This window comes from Amphiprion ocellaris, chromosome 17 (genome assembly GCF_022539595.1).
Source record: "Amphiprion ocellaris isolate individual 3 ecotype Okinawa chromosome 17, ASM2253959v1, whole genome shotgun sequence".
NCBI lineage: Eukaryota > Metazoa > Chordata > Actinopteri > Pomacentridae > Amphiprion > Amphiprion ocellaris.
In genome coordinates this window covers 33,484,893-33,505,709 of record NC_072782.1, presented here as the reverse complement: position 1 = coordinate 33,505,709, position 20,817 = coordinate 33,484,893, and the positions used below count along the sequence as shown (strand labels likewise).

Below are 20,817 nucleotides of genomic sequence, written 5' to 3'. Positions count from 1 at the left end.
TGGATCATCCACTTCATATCTGCCTCAGTGAACAACAAAACATCAGTGGACGACTCCTATCCCTGCAGGACTGAAAGATTCAGAAAATCTTTCTTACCATCAGCAATCAGACAATTTAATTCAAAAGTAAACAGAAGAGACCAGACAATTGAATTTCCCTTCAGGGATTAATAAAGTTATTGTATTGTATTGTATAGAATACTCAGTCGTCTGATCCATGTGGAGTTCTGGAGGTTAAAGAAGGTTCTACAGGTAGAACCAAGAACAAACTATTTTAGAAATATACACATCAAAACTAGTTGTCTTAGTTCTACCATGTTCCACCTCTAGAACCTGTTTAACATCTAGAACCTGTTTAACCTCTAGAACCTGTTGAACCCCTAGAACCCGTTCCACCTCTAGAACTTGCTTGTCCTGACCAGACTCAGGTTCTTTATTTAGTTTCGTTAATGTTGATAAAGTTTTATTTGATAAATATCAGAGTTTATGACAACATTTCCAGATACATCAGAACATACATGTTTCATACGTGTGAAAATAAGTAGGCAGACAGCTGGAACATTTCAGAACTTTATTGAGGAACCATGGCTGCTGGAACTACATGAGAACCACAGAAGCTGCTGAGATCAGGACGGACAATAAATACTCAGAACGTCACCAGAAACACTACGACCAGAGGACAGGAGGAAATAGAAAACCTATGGTACATATTTACAGTTCTGAGCAGAACCTGCCAACAGGGAGCCTTCATCCACACCAGAACCTTAAACAATCTTAAAGAACCTTAAAGAACCGGTCCCACTGCAGCTTCCAGGCAGCCGCTGGTTTCTTTCCTCTGAACGTTTAAACTGACATCCGCCTCTCTGCACCTTCAGCAAAACAACATCTGACATGGTACTACCGGGACCCAAACCAGGACCCGAACCGGGACCAGAACCGGGACCGGAACCAGAACCGGGACCGGGATCGGGACCAGAACCAGAACCAGGACCAGGACCAGAATCGGGACCAGAATCGGGACCGGGACCAGGACCTGGACCAGGTTAAACGTCTGAATTAGTCCTCAGCTCCTCATGATTGGCTCAACGTGTTTTAGATTCCTGACCAATGAAATTAATCTAAAAACGCCTGAGGTCACAGCTAAGCCCCGCCCACACGCTCCCTCTGATTGGTTACACATCTCCAGTCACAGCCAATCAGCACTGAGGATGGATTCTTCTGTTTACTGGAAACATTGATCAGATATCAGTTATTGATCTCCTTCATCAGTTATTGATCTCCTTCATCACCCAGTGATCAGTATGGGTTCTGCAGAGGAACATGTGAGAACCAGCGACTGTCTGGAAGGTGAGGCGGTTCTTTAAAGGTCTCTTCTACGTTCTTTGACTCTGGATGAAGAGAAATTCTGACATTCAGGATCAAATCTAAAATGAGAACATTGATCTCTAAACAGGAAGTGTCAGTGCAGCAGGTGATAAAGTCAAAGTTCTCCGGTTCTTTAATTACACTCATAGATTCACTGTGACGAGTGCAGGTTAATCAGTGAGAACGGTTTCCATGGTAACAGCCATAAATAATCACCAGCATAAAGATAAAAACATAAATAAAGCAGGGTCTGGTTAAAGTGACAGGCGTCTACTGAGCGTGCTCAGTTCACACATTCATACTGACTGAAGGTTCCTCCACCAGCTGCCTGGAGCTCCATGAGCGATGCATGCTGGGAGCTGGGTGGACAACATCCTGCAGTGCAGCTCCACACAGATGGTCCAGGTCACGGTTCTGCTCAGGTTCTTCTCCCGCTAGACGTCATCAAATATCCGGTTCCAGGACGAGGACATGGACAGATAACGTCCTCCAGCATGCCTGAAGAACAAACACACGACTGAAACCACCAACATCAGACCAGAAGGTTCCATCTACCTGGAGGACTGAAGGTTCAGTCTACCTGATGGACTGAAGATTCTGTCTACCTTGAGGACAGATGGAGGACTGCTGAAGACCCACTGTACCTGGTGGACTCGGTGTCCAGAGCGTCGTCTGCCAGACTGTCGGCGTTGAAGTCCAGAGGTTCTGCGTCCTGCAGCAGCTCAATACAATCTCTCTCTGCTCGGCTCCCAGAACGAGAATATTTAGCTTCTGTTGAGGAACAGCAGAGGAGATGTTAGGCCAGGTTAACCCAGATGTTAGACCAGGTTAACCCAGATATTAGGCCAGGTTAACCCAGATGTTAGACCAGGTTAACCCAGATGTTAGGCCAGGTTAACCCAGATGTTAACCCAGATGTTAGGCCAGGTTAACCCAGATGTTAGGCCAGGTTAACCCAGATGTTAGACCAGGTTAACCCAGATATTAGGCCAGGTTAACCCAGATGTTAGACCAGGTTAACCCAGATGTTAGGCCAGGTTAACCCAGATGTTAACCCAGATGTTAACCCAGATGTTAGGCCAGGTTAACCCAGATGTTAGGCCAGGTTAACCCAGATGTTAGACCAGGTTAACCCAGATGTTAGGCCAGGTTAACCCAGATGTTAGGCCAGGTTAACCCAGATGTTAGGCCAGGTTAACCCAGATGTTAGGCCAGGTTAACCCAGATGTTAGATCAGGTTAACCCAGATGTTAGACCAGGTTAACCCAGATGTTAGACCAGGTCAACCCAGATATTAGGCCAGGTTAACCCAGATGTTAGACCAGGTTAACCCAGATGTTAGGCCAGGTTAACCCAGATGTTAACCCAGATGTTAGGCCAGGTTAACCCAGATGTTAGGCCAGGTTAACCCAGATGTTAGGCCAGGTTAACCCAGATGTTAGGCCAGGTTAACCCAGATGTTAGGCCAGGTTAACCCAGATGTTAGGCCAGGTTAACCCAGATGTTAACCCAGATGTTAGGCCAGGTTAACCCAGATGTTAGGCCAGGTTAACCCAGATGTTAGGCCAGGTTAACCCAGATGTTAGACCAGGTTAACCCAGATGTTAGGCCAGGTTAACCCAGATGTTAGGCCAGGTTAACCCAGATGTTAACCCAGATGTTAGGCCAGGTTAACCCAGATGTTAGGCCAGGTTAACCCAGATGTTAGGCCAGATTAACCCAGATGTTAGACCAGGTTAACCCAGATGTTAGGCCAGGTTAACCCAGATGTTAGGCCAGGTTAACCCAGATGTTAGGCCAGGTTAACCCAGATGTTAGGCCAGATGTTAGGCCAGGTTAACCCAGGTGTTAGGCCAGGTTAACCCAGATGTTAGGCCAGGTTAACCCAGATGGTAGGCCAGGTTAACCCAGATGTTAGGCCAGGTTAACCCAGATGTTAACCCAGATGTTAGGCCGGGTTAACCCAGATGTTAGGCCAGGTTAACCCAGATGTTAGGCCAGGTTAACCCAGATGTTAGACCAGGTTAACCCAGATGTTAGGCCAGGTTAACCCAGATGTTAGGCCAGGTTAACCCAGATGGTAGGCCAGGTTAACCCAGATGTTAGGCCAGGTTAACCCAGATGTTAACCCAGATGTTAGGCCGGGTTAACCCAGATGTTAGGCCAGGTTAACCCAGATGTTAGGCCAGGTTAACCCAGATGTTAGACCAGGTTAACCCAGATGTTAGGCCAGGTTAACCCAGATGTTAGGCCAGGTTAACCCAGATGTTAGGCCAGATTAACCCAGATGTTAGGCCAGGTTAACCCAGATGTTAGACCAGGTTAACCCAGATGTTAGGCCAGGTTAACCCAGATGTTAGGCCAGGTTAACCCAGATGTTAACCCAGATGTTAGGCCAGGTTAACCCAGATGTTAGGCCAGGTTAACCCAGATGTTAGGCCAGGTTAACCCAGATGTTAGACCAGGTTAAAGCTTCCAGTCTTACGTCTGGTGTGGGAGGCCACAGAGTCGGAGTAGCTGGTTTCCTTCATCTCATGGCTGCTCCGGTTCCTCGCTGTAAAGTCCTCCCTGGGGTTTCCATAACGCTCCTTCCACTCCTGTAGAACACCGCCACACAGAAATCAGCAACATCACCAGCTTCCACGTCTCACAGCGGAGAGCAGAAACCAGCACATTAAAACGACACGAACCAGCAGATTAAAACGACAGGAACCAGCAGATTAAAACGACAGAAACCAGCAGATTAAAACGACACGAACCAGCAGATTAAAATGACAGGAACCAGCAGATTAAAACGACAGGAACCATCAGATTAAAACGACAGGAACCAACAGATTAAAACGACAGGAACCAACAGATTAAAATGACAGGAACCAGCAGATTAAAACGACAGAAACCAGCAGATTAAAACGACACGAACCAGCAGATTAAAACAACAGGAACCAGCAGATTAAAACGACACGAACCAGCAGATTAAAACGACACGAACCAGCAGATTAAAATGACAGGAACCAGCAGATTAAAACGACAGGAACCATCAGATTAAAACGACAGGAACCAACAGATTAAAACGACAGCAACCAGCAGATTAAAACGACAGGAACCAGCAGATTAAAACGACAGAAACCAGCAGATTAAAACGACACGAACCAGCAGATTAAAATGACAGGAACCAGCAGATTAAAACGACAGGAACCATCAGATTAAAACGACAGGAACCAACAGATTAAAACGACAGGAACCAACAGATTAAAACGACAGGAACCAGCAGATTAAAACGACAGAAACCAGCAGATTAAAACGACACGAACCAGCAGATTAAAACAACAGGAACCAGCAGATTAAAACGACACGAACCAGCAGATTAAAACGACAGAAACCAGCAGATTAAAACGACACGAACCAGCAGATTAAAACGACAGAAACCAGCAGATTAAAACGACAGAAACCAGCAGATTAAAACGACAGGAACCAGACGGACCCGAACACAGCATCTGACTGAACGCAGACGAGAGGCGGTAAAGTTATTATTCTTAGGAACCAAGAACACAGAAACTCACTCTGCGTCGGTTCTCGCCATCTTCGATCCTCTGTCGCTTCCTCTTCTCTGTGGATTAGAACGGCAGGTTTAGTGTGTGAGAACAGTCATTGGGTTCAAGCTGTGGTTCTGGTTCTGGTTCTCACCTCGTCGGATCAGCTCCTTCCCCTCATCGATCAGGTCCGAAGTCATCTCGTTGTCGCCCATAAACTGCTGGAAGCCCAGAAGGTTCAGACAGCGGGTTCCCAAGCTGAGGAGGAACCAGAACCAGAGCTTAGAGAACACATGGAGAGGTTCTTCAAGGGGTTCTATAGGGAGAAGTTCTTCAAGGGGTTCTATAGGGACGGGTTCTTTAAGGGGTTCTATAGGGACAGGTTCTTTAAGGGGTTCTATAGGGATGGGTTCTCTAAGGTTTTACAGGGGCAGTTTGGACACTCGGAACATTCACAAAGATTGGGATTGAACTAAAGCCTCAATCTAACCGGTTGGTTCCAGTGACTGGATCTAACTGGTTGGTTCCGAAGACTGGATCTAACCGGTTGGTTCCGAAGACTGGATCTAACCGGTTGATTCCGGTTAAAGAACCAGTTTTAACAAACTTGTAGCTAACCTGAGATCAGTGAACGTTTAGAGAGACAGCAGGACGACCAATCAGAAGAGCTGGTTAACCTTCTGTCTCATAACCAATCAGCTACCTGTAAATGCTACCAATCAGGTGGAGAGAATCACCAAACACTGGTCATACCTGAAAACTGATTGCTCACCTGAAGTAGGTAGCGATGGTGAGGATGACAATCAACATGGGGTAGTAGATGTAGAAGCCGTTAGCAATGAAGTAGAGCACCTGCATCGATCCCATGATCTGCTCAGGAAACACACGGGTGTGTACAGGTGTGTCCAGGTGTGTCTGGTATGTCAGGTGTGTCAGGTGTGTACAGGTGTATCAGGTGTGTCCAGGTGTGTCTGGTATGTCAGGTGTGTCAGGTGCCTTACGGAGGTGTAGGCGGTGGGCTCCTTCTTCTGGTGGGAGATGGCTGAGTCCATGTGGATCAAACCCAAGAAGTTGAGACACAGCGGAGGAGTGAGTCGACAGAAGAGCCTGAAAATAAAGTTATCGTGTTTCTTTAATGGGTGTGACTTCACCTGAGATTCATCCTTATTTTAAAGCGTTTAACTACAAAATGTCTGCTCCTGTTTAACAGCAGTCGCTACATTCACAGCACTCTGTAATTAAAGACTTAAAGAGACTTTATTGTCATTGTTCAGAAGTACAATGAAATTTGTCTGAAGAACACGACAGTTAGCAGCAGTGCAAATAATAAAAATAGTTTAAAAATACTCTTAAATAATAAAAAGAAGAATCAAAGTACTATGTATATATATCACTGGTGGGACGCGATTAACAAATTTAATCTAATTAATTACAGGCTTTGTAATTAATTAATCGCAGTTAATTGCAGTTTTGTCAAATAGCAATATTTGACATAATAAGTGAAGTTTTTCAATTCAAATAAAATTGTGGTTGACAGTTGAATCAATGAATAGACATATACGTGTTTATCATTTAAAATTTATTTTAAAAAACAGGAAAATGGGACATATAGAAAACAGTGATTTTGATGACTTAAAGCCTGAATTTAGTTGTTTTTTCCACTGTATGGCACATAAAATCAGCATAAGTAGTTCAAGGAGCTTCAGAAAGTTGGAAATCCAGAGATTCATTCTGTTTTCATCTTTTCTGGGTCTGATAAATGGTGTCATTTTGATGGTTCTTTTTATAGGAATATCAAATTTTATTTGTCATTTTTATAAAAAACAAAAAGTTTATAATGAAGTTATTAAAAGAGATATTTTTGTTGTTTAGGTTATTCCTCCTCCAAGGAGGCAGAGCCTCAACTGAGTAAAAACTTAAACCACAAAAATGTTTCATTTCTATTTATCTGCATTTTTCATCTGTCTGCTACATTCACAGATTACTGCAAATCTAAGTGCAATTATAGCGATTTTATTCAACATTTTAAGACTTTCTGTAAACTCAAGCACTGTCTAGAAAAGTGGTCTATTATGGGATGGCTACACCGTTAGCCGTTAGCATGACTCGTAGCTAACGTTAGCTCTGGTGCTAACAGCAACATGTTTTACATTGAGGTGATACCATCGGCTTGAAGTGACGCAGTGATCAGAAAACTCTTTGTTGTACAATTTGCACACAACCAGGCTTTTATCCAAGCTGCCATCAGGAAGATTTTTAAAAGGAAACTTTCTGTCCAACAAGCTCAATCTCGTCTTCCTTCACTGTTCACCAGTGCCTGACTTCACTCAGTGCTTCCTGTGCTTCTTCTTCATGGCTACAAACAGACTTTAGGTTCATTACCGCCACCTACTGGGCTGAAGTGTTCATCAGAGTTTCCGGTGTGCCACAAATGAGGGAACTGAGGAGGCTGCAATTAATTGCATTATTATTTTTAACGCGTTATTTTCGCGGCATTTAATTAATCGAAATTTATGCGTTGATGTCCCAGCCCTAATATATATACATATACATATACATATACATATATATATATATATATATATATATATATATATATCTATATATATATATATATATATATATATATATATATATATAGGCATTTAGCTTCTCACATTTAGCTTGTAGCATTTAGCTTCTCACATTTAGCATCTAGGATTTAGCTTCTCACATTTAGCCTCTAGCGTTTAGTTTCTAGCATTTAGCTTCTCATATTTAGCCTCTAGCATTTAGCTTGTAGCATTTAGCTTCTCACATTTAGCCTCTAGCATTTAGCTTGCAGCATTTAGCTTGTCACATTTTGCCTCTAGCGTTTCGCTTCTGACATTTAGCCTCTACCATTTAGCTTGTAGCATTTAGCTTCACATTTAGCCTCTAGCGTTTAGCTTCTCACATTTAGCCTCTAGCATTTAGCTTCTAGCATATGGCTTCTCACATTTACCTTCTCACATTTAGCATCTAGCATTTAGCTTCTCACATTTAGCCTCTAGCATTTAGCTTGTAGCATTTAGCTTCTCACATTTAGCCTCTAGTGTTTAGCTTGTAGCATTTAGCTTCTCACATTTAGCCTCTAGCGTTTAGCTTCTCACATTTAGATTCTCACATTTAGCTTCTCACATTTAGCCTCTAGCATTTAGCTTGTAGCATTTAGCTTGTCACATTTAGCCTCTAGCGTTTAGCTTCTGACATTTAGCCTCTACCATTTAGCTTGTAGCATTTAACTTCACATTTAGCCTCTAGCGTTTAGCTTCTCACATTTAGCCTCTAGCATTTAGCTTCTAGCGTATGGCTTCTCACATTTACCTTCTCACATTTAGCATCTAGCAATTAGCTTGTAGCATTTAGCTTCTCACATTTAGCCTCTAGCATTTAGCTTCTTGCGTTTAGCTTCTGGCATTTAGCTTCTAGCATTTAGCTTCTTCCTTGGGTTTAGTTTGACTAAACCTGTGAGTTTTCATCTGTAATGTGTTCTTCTCTTAATCCTGTCGCTGATTTATTTCATCAGTATCTGTATGTGGGAGGAAAGTCTTATAAAATATCACTTAAATATCCACTGGTTCTAAACTGTATCCCCTCACATTAATCAGATTACAAGCAGAACAGCAGAGTACTTCCTCCGATGAACAATCAGAAACAAATTCAGGCTCTAAAGTAGAAACTCAAAGGAGCAAAGTGTGAAGGAACCTTCAGAACATCAAGGACGGAGGACAAGAACTAAACCTGGTTGCTGCTCAGAACTAAACTTCAGATGAAAGATTGCTGAAGAACATGAGAAGAAGCCTGATGGATGTTGGAGAACATTCTGTGGTCAGATGAAGATCAATGAGTTGGGCTCAGATGAAGTCCAGATGTTTGGTGAGAACCTGACCAGGACTACCACAGTGGATGCATAGTCCTGACAGTGAAGCACGGAGGTGGAGTGTGATGATGTGATGACATTTCTAGATGCAGCATGAATACAGATGTTGAGGAGATGTAGAGGGCTGCTGTGTGATTTATTGGAGATACTTCTCTGGTTTCATGTTTGGTGATTTAAAGGTTTGGTGCTGCTGGAGGTCTTACATGCCGCTGAACTGGAGGCTGTAGGCGTCGGTCTGGTGGTGGGAGGCCAGGTAGTAGTAGTTGAAGACTCGAATGCGGAAGACAGTGGAGTAAACGCAGGTACACAGGAAGAAGATGGTGATGAAGCACGCCATCTGGTGGAGACAGGCCACATTACAACCAGCTGCTCTCAGTAGGTCTAACAGGAATCAACATTTACAGCACTGATGAACACAATCATTCCTGGATCAGTTAAAAACATCTTCACTGGTTAGGCCATGTATCATTAGCTACTGATGCTAAGCTGGCACAGGACTGATCTTAGCATCATTAGCTACTGATGCTAAGCTAGCACAGGACTGGTCACTTTGAACAGCATCAGAGTGAGAAGGGGTGGACACATCTGCAGCGGCTTCTGCTGCTTCATACAAACAGAAAGTCGGTCTGATAGAACATCATCTGCTCTGATTTAAGGTTCTTGGAGTTGTTTGTCTTTTGATAACATGTTCAGCAACATGAGCAGAACCTCTGAAAGGAAGGTGTGGTTCTACACCGGGTCCCAAAAGTTGTTTGATTGTCTCCTAAACGGGTTCCACCTGGTCCATCAGGTTCTGTCTGGTTGTTGGTCTGGTTAAACTGTCAGGTCCCAGGAGATGAATTTCTGTTTGACCAAAATGTACTAAACTCACAACCAGGTGTTGGAAGTGTTGTCACCCTGGCCCAGAGGAAGGGTGGAGAAGTTCCTTTATCAGAGTCTGAGATTCATGAACAGAACACTGGTCTTTGAAATGAAGGAGAAACTGGTCATCAGGAAACTGAAGCCCTCAGCAGAATTTTCCTGTGAGAGCAGAAGTGGTGGTAAAGTTCAACAAAGGAGGATCTTTAAAGACTCTCCTCACTCAGGACGTCCATCTGGACTAAGATCCAAGGATCTGATGAGAAAGCCGAGGGTGAAAGACTCCAGTCATGGTGAAGACTCAGTCAGAGGCTGAAGAATCTTGGAGCAGATGTTTCTAAGAGCTCTGAGATCTGGATCTTCTCTGATGAACGTCCTCTATAATGATTTCTGAAACCACCGTATCCATACAGATGATGGTGGAAAAGAACCATCTTCTGATGGTGGAATCCAGTGTCTGGTTTGGGGGGTCTATGTCAGCTTCAGGTTTCTCAGGGCTGCTCATTGCTCCTCAAGGTTCCACTGTTAATGCACAATATTAGACCAACAACACTCTTGAAAAGGTTCTACTTCCTGTTTAGGCCAGGAGGAACACATCAGGTTCTGTGACTGAACAGAAAATATTTAACAGAGGTTCTGAACTGGTATTTATATAGATGGAACCTGTATGACACAGTAATGATGTTCTGAGGTTCTACCTGGCTTTAAGGAGGAATGGAACCCAAACTGACCTCAATCCAACTGAGAACTGTTGGAGAACCTGAACATCTTCACCAGTCCATCACCAACCACCATGGAACAGCTCAACTCTGGTGTGGGGAGATAGAACCATCCACACCCTAGAACCTCCTACATTCATGAAAGAACCAAGACACTGGACTTCTCTGGTAGGTTCATGAAGACTCCTTCACCTCTCCTCCAAGATGAGAGGTGAAAACGTCTTCATGAACCTACCAATGAAGTCGAGTTGGTTTCTCCTGAAGCTCTTAAGATTTCCTGGATATAACTAAACATGGTCAAGTTACAGAGGGTGGTTTGATTCTGTCAGATGACTGAAGGTCATGATTGATGATCCTCCTGTCCTCCTCTCTGGCAGGAACCTGAACATCTCTGAACACTATGAGGCCACCAGAAGATTGGTCCATGAGGAAGATGCTGGTGGTGAAGTTGGTGGTGAAGCTGTTGGCGAAGCTGGTGGACTCACCTCGATGTACAGGTAGTTGTAATCTCTCTCAGCCAGCTGGATGAACACAGCGAACAGGGACAGAACCGGCCTGGTGCTGAAGAAGGTGCACTCGGACCAGACCACGGCCACGCTGAACAGAGTCAGAACCACCGACAGCAGCCGATAGAACCAGCGCTTCAGCAGACACTCCCAGTACCACTCTGTAGAACCACACAGGAGAGAGCAGTGAGACAGCTTCCAGACAGAACCCAATAGAACCCAGCAGAACCCAACAGGACCCAACAGAACCCAGCAGAACCCAACAGGACCCAACAGAACCCAGCAGAACCCAACAGGACCCAACAGAACCCAGCAGAACCCAACAGAATCCAACAGAACCCAGTAGAACCCAGCAGAACGCAACCCAACAGAACCCAGCAGAACCCAACAGGACCCAGTAGAACCCAACAGAACCCAACCCAACAGAACCTAATAGGACCCAACAGGACCCAGCAGAACCCATCAGAACCCAGCAGTACCCAGTAGAACCCAACAGAACCCAGCAGAACCCAACAGGACCCAACAGAACCCAGCAGAACCCAACAGAACCCAACCCAACAGAACCCAGCAGAATCCAATAGGACCCAACAGGACCCAGCAGAACCCATCAGAACCCAACAGAACCCAGCAGAACCCAACCCAACAGAACCCAGCAGAACCCAACAGGACCCAACAGGACCCAGCAGAACCCAATAGGACCCAACAGGACCCAGCAGAACCCATCCCAACAGAACCCAACAGGACCCAACAGGACCCAGCAGAACCCAACCCAACAGAACCCAGCAGAACCCAATAGGACCCAACGGGACCCAGCAGAACCCATCAGAACCCAGCAGAACCCAACAGAACAGAGCAGAACCCAACAGGACCCAGCAGAACCCAAAAGAAACCGGCAGAACCCAACCCAACATAACCCAACAGAACCCAGCAGAACCCAACAGGACCCAGCAGAACCCAACAGAATCCAACAGAACCCAGCAGAACCCAACAGAACCCAACCCAACAGGACCCAACAGAACCTAACCCAACAGAACCCCCACAGTACCCAACAGAACCCAACAGGACCTAACCCAACAGGACCCAACAGAACGCCAGCAGAACCCACAGTACCCAACAGAACCCAACAGGACCCCAGCAGAATCCAACAGGAGTTCTGCTGCTGCTGTCAACTTAGAACTCCCAAACACCAGGTTCCAGTGGATGCCCAGGAGGAAAACTAACCTGGAACCCTAAAATATCTCCAACATGAACCCTTTATCTTCAAGTCCGGACATTTCAGCAAATTCACTTTATTCTACGCGTGTCATTTTAAAAATCCAACCAAAATAACCCATTTACAGTCACCAGGTCATGGAGAACCAGAACATTCCTCCTGGTTCTGGTTCTCAGCTGAGACCAAAACATTCAGAGTTTCAGGTTGAACTGCAGGCAGTGTTTGTCAGGCAGCTGACGTAGTGTTCACTTGTTGTCATGGTTACAGTGACGCTGTGCCGCTATCTGGCAATGATACAGAAATCTGTAACCAATCCGTGGATCCAGACTATAAGCCGCATCACTGCCAAAATCTAATCACCTGGTCCTCGTGTCATTTCTGACCTTCCATGAAAATTCATCTAAATCTGTTTTTGAATAATGTTGCTGACAGACGGGCAGACGCCGAACATCACATAACTCCGCTGCATTCCTTGGTGGAGTAAAAAGGAACCACAGTGGACTAAAGCTACCTGAGACCCACCTACAGTGGATGAAGCTACCTGAGACTCACCTACAGTGGATGAAGCTACCTGAGACCCACCTACAGTGGACTAAAGCTACCTGAGACCCACCTACAGATGGCGTGTAGACATATCTGCTGAACCAGCCGGCCGGCTCTGAAGACGGGAAGCTGTGGACGAACTGGTGGGTGGAACTGGTCTCGTTCTTGGCCACATCCTCCAGGTGGATGGCCTGCTGCAGTAGGATCTGCCACTGGACTCGAGTCCGGTTGTGTCTCTGAACAGCGTAGATCACCTGGACACAGGTCATCAGGTTAGACAGGTGAGAACAGGAGCTGCTACACCTCTGAAGAGCTTACCAGGAACTCCAGAACCAGCAGAACCAACAGAACCAGGGATATCCAAGTTCTCTACTTTCCTTTCAGAGGTTCAACTTTGATCTGTCCTTGCTTTTCTGCGGTTGTCCCACCTGTCCTTTCTCTCCTGTCTCACCTGTCTGTCTCGTCTGTCCCATCTCACCTGTCTGTCCCGTCTCACCTGTCTGTCCCATCTCACCTGTTTGTGCAGCTTCACCAGGCTCTTCTCGCTGGGGTAGGTGTTCTGCTTATCGTCGAAGTCCTCGTAGTCGTCCATGTTCCTGCCCATCTTCTCCTGGTAGTCCAGTGGGCACTGAGGAGAATAAACCAGGTGTTAGTCTGCACCTGTCTCAGACTAGCACCTGGAGCCGGTGGCCGAGTTAACTCACCTTCCTGAGAATGGTGTCAATGTATTTCCTCAGCGGATGGTTGTACTTGATGGACTCGCTGACCTTCCTGACCTCCTGCAGCAGAACAGACAGTCAGGTTCTGACCAGCATTGGTGAGGACCAGAGGACCTACCTGCAGCTCACCTCCATCACGTCCTCCAGGTTCTCTTCGGCATCCGCCTTCTCCGTCATCAGTTTCGATGCCTTGAAGTAGGTCTTGATGAGCAGGTGACCGTGTCTGGAGGCATTCCAGTAGGACCTAGGGATCTCCACCAGTCCGTAACCCATCAGCAGAACCAGCAGGAACAGACCCCAGGTGTTGGCCGCCGTGATGCCGATGGTCTGCAGCTCGTACCTGAAGACCCCAAGACACCATGAACCCTACAACCTGCTGGAGGTCATCTTCGAATCATCACCAAAATCAAATAATCTATCGTCTACAACTGTACAAACAATCAGTCATCAGAACCTTCAGATGTTCTTTCACCGTGTCATCTTCAGCAAATCAGAGCTTTAAGTGGAACTCTTTCACTAAAATCTGCATTCTAACCCCAAGAATTCTCCAAACATCAGGGGTCTGTTTCACAAAGCAGGTTTAGTGAAAACTCTGAGTTTGTTAACCCTGAAATGAGGGAAACTCAGAGTTTTCCGTTTCACAAAGGGAGGTAACTCAAACCAGAGACAGAGGGGTAACTCTAGCCTGTTTCACAAAGAGAGGTAACTTAAACTCTCGGTCAGTTACCATAGTAACAGACTCTATGAATCTAACCTGGTCAGGACCAGGTTTATCTCAGTAAACCTCGAGTTTCTCTCTGTCTCCGCCCTCTTTCAGCCACACGCCATTAGATTTCCTCATTCATTCATTCATTCATTCAGCAGGTGAGTTTTGAGCCTCGTTCTGCCGTCTATAAATGTCATGTCCGTTTATTAACGATCCAGTGGATGAAGGAGCAGAATTACTGTAGAGAATTAAATATTTGTCGGGAGATTGTTATCAGACCGTGCATAGATGTTCTCGCATTTCCGGACAGTTATCTTTTAGAGCGGTATCGTTTCACATCACAGTCCATAATCTACATACAACCTAATCCGTCCTTACATTTGCAATATTACCAACCACAGTCATGCTCTCACATCCCAGCAGATATTGTGTGTTGCACTGCGGTTCTTTGCAAATGGAAGTTTTTTATATAATGTTGGAGATGTAGAGCATTTCAGTAAGGCAACTGTATGCAGGACGGTCAGAAATGTGTGTCTGGCCCTGAAATGACTTTTACCATCTTTGTGGTTTTCCCTGGACATAAACCTGTCAGAGCCATCAAGGAGGAGTTCCACAGGATTGCAGGTGAATGATGTCGAGATCTGTTAAATTAATTTTAAATCATATTCTGTTAATGACATTGTGCTGCAACCTCAGACTGGGATTAGTAATTAGGGTCCGAGCAAGAAAGGTGCGAAGACCCTATTGGAATGCATGGGTTTATTAATCCTCGGGTTTATAGGGTCCGAGCACCATGGGTCCGAAAACCCTATTGGAATTTGTCAGGTTTATTAGGGTCTTCGCACCGTTGGTGCGAAGACCCCATTGGAATGCATACGTTTATTATTATTATTATTATTATTATTATTATTATTAGGGTCGACCCCATTGGAATGCATGGGTTTCTTATTATTATTAGGGTCCGAGCACCGAATGGTGCAAAGACCCCATTGGAATGCATAGGTTTATTATTATTATTATTATTAGGGTCGACCCCATTGGAATGCATGGGTTTCTTATTATTATTAGGGTCCAAGCACCGAATGGTGCAAAGACCCTATTGGAATGCATAGGTTTATTATTATTATTATTATTATTATTAGGGTCGACCCCATTGGAATGCATGGGTTTCTTATTATTGTTAGGGTCCGAGCACCGAATGGTGCAAAGACCCTATTGGAATGCAAGGAATTATTTATTATTCTTTTCTGGACTTTTGAATTGCACTTTTGTACCTGCTTTGTGAAAAGGACCCCTGGTGTTTTCTGAACTGACAACATCATCTTTAACCCACCAGCTGAGGTGCAGCTCTGGATGGACGGCTACATAGATGAGCAGCGAGCCGAAGATCAGAAGGTAGGTTCCGTAGTAGATGGCGTTCTCGATGAGCGCCGTCTTTATCTTCCCGGTGATGGAGAACCCTCCAGAACGAGCGTAAGACTGCATGAAGGGCAGCAGCAGCCTGATGGAGTCAGAGACAGGGTAGCAGCTAATGCTAAAGACAACAGCTGACGCTACAGATAGTAGCTAACGCTAAAGACAGCAGCTAACGCTAAAGATAGCAGCTAATGCTACTGACCAGGTGAGGCACTGAGACGTCCAGTAAACGACCCTCCAGAACACCGGAAGGATTCCATCAGGGATATAGCTCCACGGCTTGTAGCAGGAAGTGACATCACTGAGGAGGAAACACAAGAGTTACTGACTTCATCTTTACTGTAGTACTCTGTGTACTGAGTCCATCTTTACTCTGACTGCTGACCTTTTTGTGGGTGTGACCGAGGAGTTTGCTACCGTGTGATTGGCTGGCGGAGGGCTGAGGGTGGGGCCGAGGTCGTGGTCCTTGTGGTCCACCTTGCACTGGTTGTAGATGGTCTGAGAGGAGCAGATACACAGTGAAGGTTCTAGAAGAACATCCCTCTGAATGGTGAAGTTATTTATTGATGAGCAGATTAACAATGGAAGGTTCCTGAACATCTCAGAGAAGCTGAGACTGAGTTAAGGTAAACATCCTGGAAACTCCAGCCTCATCATCCACGTTATGATGATTTACTGCTTCATTAGACGTATTCTCAGAGGTTCAGTGGATAAAGGAGCAGTTTTTCATGATATTAACATTGTTTTTTTAGCATTTCTGACACCTTAGAATCAGATTGTGGAAGCAGAAAGCTGAAAACGTCATTAAGTGAAGGCTGTGATGGAACACATGATGGAACTAGAATAAATGTGAATGAAATAGTTATTTAAGCCTGTTAATGCTGAAGCTGCTGCAGAACCCTGAAGGATCAGAGATTTACACATTCAGGACCAATCATCTAGTTTCTGCAGCGTTCCTCAGACTGACCGTGCTGACGTCCAGCGGCAGGATGAAGACGATGAGGAAGCACAGGTACCAGGCCAGCAGCGTTCCGAACAGAACCATGCGCTGCTGCTTCCTGAAGTCTCCATACCGGTGGAGCAGGAACAGCGCCAAGAAGAACACCACCACCACCTCCATACCGAGGGCCGCCCCACTCATCCTGCTGGAGAACCTCTGGAGAACCTCTGGAGAACCTGCTGGCGAACCTGCTGGAGAACAGAGAAGAGATTCACAGCATCAAAACGACTGTAGATAAACAAGTCTGACTGTAGATAAACCAGCCTGACTGTAAATAAATAAACCAGTCTGACTGTAGATAAATAAACCAGTCTGACTGTAGATAAATAAACGAGTCTGACTGTAGATAAATAAACCAGTCTGACTGTAGATAAATAAACGAGTCTGACTGTACATAAATAAACCAGTCTGACTGTAGATAAAGAAACCAGTCTGACTGTACATAAACCAGTCTGACTGTAGATGTCTGATTGTAGATAAATAAACCAATCCGACTGTAGATAAATAAACCAGTCTGACTGTAGATGTCTGATTGTAGATAAATAAACCAGTCTGGCTGTAGATAAATAAACCAGTCTGACTGTAGATAAACAAACCAAATCTGAAGGTGTGTGTCCACTAGATGCGATTTTCCTGCATGGCAATGCACCGCATCTGAAAATCACACGGATGGTGGGCGGTCACTAGCGGACCACAACATGGTCACATGACAGCGCTGGAGCAAAAGCGGGTCACGAGAGGTCACGTGACAGAGCTTTCAGCTTGACGGTCTGGCAGATGAGTCGGATAAACACAGCAGCTCGGCCGCAAACTTTCCCTTTTATTTCAAAAACACTTCAGCGAAAAGTATTTCTGAAAGCATTTGAGGGGAGAAATAATCTGCAGCAGCTGAATCTGTACTGGTTTTAGTTCACCAACGGCTAGTTTAGATGTTTGAGGACAGTTGCACCATGCGTGGAATCTCCGCATGATGCATCCAATTTGCATAAAGTAGAAGTCCAGTCTACTTTATGCAAATGAGCTGCAGCCCTCTCCAGGTAAACACACCGGATCACAGGCGGAAATGCGCTGCAACAAGACCAGCATGCCACATGCAGCGCATTTACAGCTGCAATCTGGTGTGTTTACCCACCGCCGCTGCTGAAAAAAATCCTAGAGGAAACACTGAGGAGGGTACAGTTCTACAGTCCCTGACAAAAGTCTTGTCACTTATCCATTTTGTAGAAACAACAGCTTATAACCTGACTTTTAATTAATCCATTAGTTTTAGAAATGGCTCATATGAAAGCTAACACACACCCCCCCCCCCCAAATTATGTTTAATATACTAAAATAAATTTGCTTCACCGAAGAAAGATTGATCATTTAATGGCAAGACAAAAGTTTCATCGCCTACAGAGAGTAATGTGAAAATTGAACAAATAATTTACTTCAAATACAAAAATATGTTGCATAACGTCAGTGAATTAAGTAGTGGTGCTGTGAGATCCATATTTAATATCTTGTATGACTTCCATGAGCTTGAAGGGCTGCATCCATGTGGTTCAGCAATGATTCATACAATTTATTGATGAAGTCATCAGGAATAGCAAAGAAAGCAGTCTTACATGCCTCCCAGAGTTCATCAAGATTCTTTGGTTTCGTCTTCCATGCTTCCTCTTTCATTCTACCCCAGACATGCTCAGTGATGTTCATGTCTGGTGACTGGGCTGGCCAGTCCTGGAGCACCTTGATCTTCTTCGCCTTGAGGAACTTTGATGTAGAGATGGAAGTATTCGATGGAACACCATCCTGCTGCAAAATCTGACCCCTTTTATGGTTGGGAATGTAAGAGGTAGCTAATACTTCTTGATATTTTAGACTATTGATATTGCCTTCCACCCTGCAAATCTCTCACACACCCCCATACTGGATGTAACCCCAGTCCATGATTTTTCCGCCACCAAATTTAACTGTTTTCTGGGTGAATCTCAGATCCATGCGGGCTCCAGTAGGTCTCCTGCAATATTTGCGGTGGCTGTGATGTAATTCAACTGAAGATTCATCTGAGAAATCCACCTTCTGCCACTTTTCCAGCGTCCATCCTTTTAGCAGGCTGTGGGCCTTGGCAAATGCCACACGTTTTTTTAATTGCCTTTTGTTTAGTGCTGGTTTCTGGGCACTGATTCGACCATGGAGGCCATTTCGAGACAGAATTCTACAAACTGTTCTGGTTGACACGGGGACTTGAGGTGACCATGCCCGGTGGAGCTCTGCTGCAGTGGAAAAGGGGCTGGCCTTTGATTTTCGAGCCAACAAACGGCCTTCCGAGCAGTTGTCTTGCGGGGTCTGCCGGACCTGGGCTTGTCAAAAACATCTCCAGTCCCTTCAAATCTTTTTCTTATTCTTTGTACTTGATGCTGAGACACATTGAAGGTGTCGGCCACCTCAGCAGTGGATCTGGTCTTCAGCCTCTTGATAATCAACGCTTTGGTCTCAGGGTGAATCTTAGGCATGTTGTCAGAGGTCAAGTTGCAGTTGATGTGAAGGTCTGGTGTGCTGGGGTTCTTTTTATACACCCCCACTAATTGACTGATCAATTATTGATCACAGGTGAGGCTGTAATCTAGGATTGGGTGCATCATATGACAAGGCGACAAGACTTTTGTCTTTGCAAAAACTGACTCAGTGGACTTTACCAAGCTGTGAACATTAGAATGCTTTTCAGCAGTTTTGTTTGGCATCAAAATATTATTTCAAAAGCTGTTGGGATTGAAATTAGCCATTTCTTGTTTAAAAACAAAAATTGATTAGAAATATATTTGAGGGGCACTTAAGGTCAACTTGTAGCCAAGTGACAAGACTTTTGTCAGGGACTGTATGTATTTTACTGTAAAACATTCTTTCTTTGTTTCTTTTCTGTTCCAGATGTTTGCAGTTACCCACTGTGGAACCGTTCCAGAGCAGAACGTGAGAACATCAAGACTGTAGATCAGGTTTTTATCTGTAGAGGTTCTCAGATGTTCTGGATCAAACAGACTCAGACTGACAGCTTCTAAACATCTGATGGAACTGGAGATAAAATCACTGATATTTATTAGAGTTCCTACGTTCTCCTGGGTTCTAGATTTACCTGTTCTACTGTATCAGTGATATTATTATATCCAGATATTGTAGTTTTGAGTTCTGTTGTTCAGACATAAGGTGGGATAGATTACCTGGACAACAGGTAATCATCACCTATCTAACTGCATTAATAAGAAGACATGATGAACGTTTATTATTATTATATATATATTATTATTTATGTATTATTCTATCGTTAGCCTGTTTTTATTATTACATTTATGTATTATTCTAGCTTTAACCTGTTTTTATTTATTATATTCAGGTATTTTTCTACCTTTAGCCTGTTTTTGATCCTTTTTTCTGATTTCCTGTTTCCTTTTTGTGATGTTTCAGGCTCAATAACGGAACGAATCTGTCCAGAGAATAAAACTAAAGTCCCATCCAGGTGAGCCGGACCTGAGACTCACCTGTCTGACAGGTAACAGCAGCTAAGCTAAGCTAGTTAGCATCACAGCTAGCTAGCCTGTTAGCTGCGGAGCTCCGGCGGCTCTTACCGAACTCCTCTGGAACTCTGGCCGCCTTCAGGGGGCTGCCGCCGGTCACGGCTCCTCCGCTGCGGTCGCTGTCCGCCGGTTCACCGTCACGATCTGCCGCTCCGAGGCTCGGTAGCTGAGCAGCGTCCGTCACATCCCGGTTCTACCGGAGGAATCACGGGAGCGGACGCTGACGTCAGTGACAGGCGAATGGTGGCTCTGCGCATGCGCGACAGCTCGTTTGTTCCGCATCATCATCATCAGTTTATTTATTTAGCGCCACCTGCAGGTCAGACCGTAGACACACCCTGTATATATGTCTATGGGTCAGACCGGAGCAGGACGCTTTAAGAACCCAGAAGAACCCGGATAGTGACGGAGAACGGTACCGTGACCGAAGACGTTTGGAGTGGCTTGGTGCTGTACAAGCCGGATAAGATGCATCAGTATTCTTCAGAAATGTGGGGTTGTGAGGAGATAAAGGTTGGAGAGTAAATCTGGCAGGGTCGTGCAGAGACCTGTGGAGGGGCTCAAAGTTAAAGGGGGCACATGGAGCATGAATTAGAAACACCGTACAGAAACATACCTGACAATATAACGGGCTGAATGGTAGCAGCAGATATTCATGAAGAATGTAACATGGAATCATGACATACCACATCATTGTTCACACCTCATATCTGTGTGAGGGGGCGGTCTATGTTTGACCTGATGGGGTTCATTAACAGCTTCTGTTGAGGGGGTTGGTGAGGAGCAGGAG

The 20,817-nt window shown here is 44.9% G+C and overlaps 1 protein-coding gene across 3 annotated transcripts; it reads right to left on the bottom strand.

Moving 5' to 3' along the window:
- Positions 1-557: 557 nt before the first annotated feature.
- On the bottom strand, positions 558-20,257 carry lmbrd2b (LMBR1 domain containing 2b). Of its 3 annotated transcripts, none has more exons than XM_055019494.1 (18): positions 20,079-20,257; positions 16,444-16,667; positions 15,862-15,974; positions 15,679-15,777; positions 15,394-15,561; positions 13,484-13,694; positions 13,340-13,414; positions 13,150-13,263; positions 12,706-12,889; positions 10,859-11,040; positions 9,000-9,133; positions 5,897-6,002; positions 5,668-5,765; positions 5,050-5,153; positions 4,926-4,972; positions 3,851-3,962; positions 1,946-2,136; positions 558-1,863 (listed from the first exon to the last, which is right to left on the bottom strand). In XM_055019494.1, exons 2-17 carry the CDS (start codon positions 16,615-16,617, stop codon positions 1,967-1,969), a joined length of 2,091 nt encoding a protein of 696 aa, XP_054875469.1. In that variant the 5' UTR covers positions 16,618-16,667; positions 20,079-20,257; the 3' UTR covers positions 558-1,863; positions 1,946-1,966. The 3 variants fall into 3 exon arrangements, with proteins under 3 accessions (XP_054875469.1, XP_054875468.1, XP_054875467.1); XM_055019493.1 differs by having other exon boundaries at positions 2,010-2,136; positions 16,444-16,664; positions 20,079-20,256; XM_055019492.1 differs by having other exon boundaries at positions 2,010-2,136; positions 20,079-20,255.
- Between the last annotated feature and the right edge of the window lie 560 nt (positions 20,258-20,817).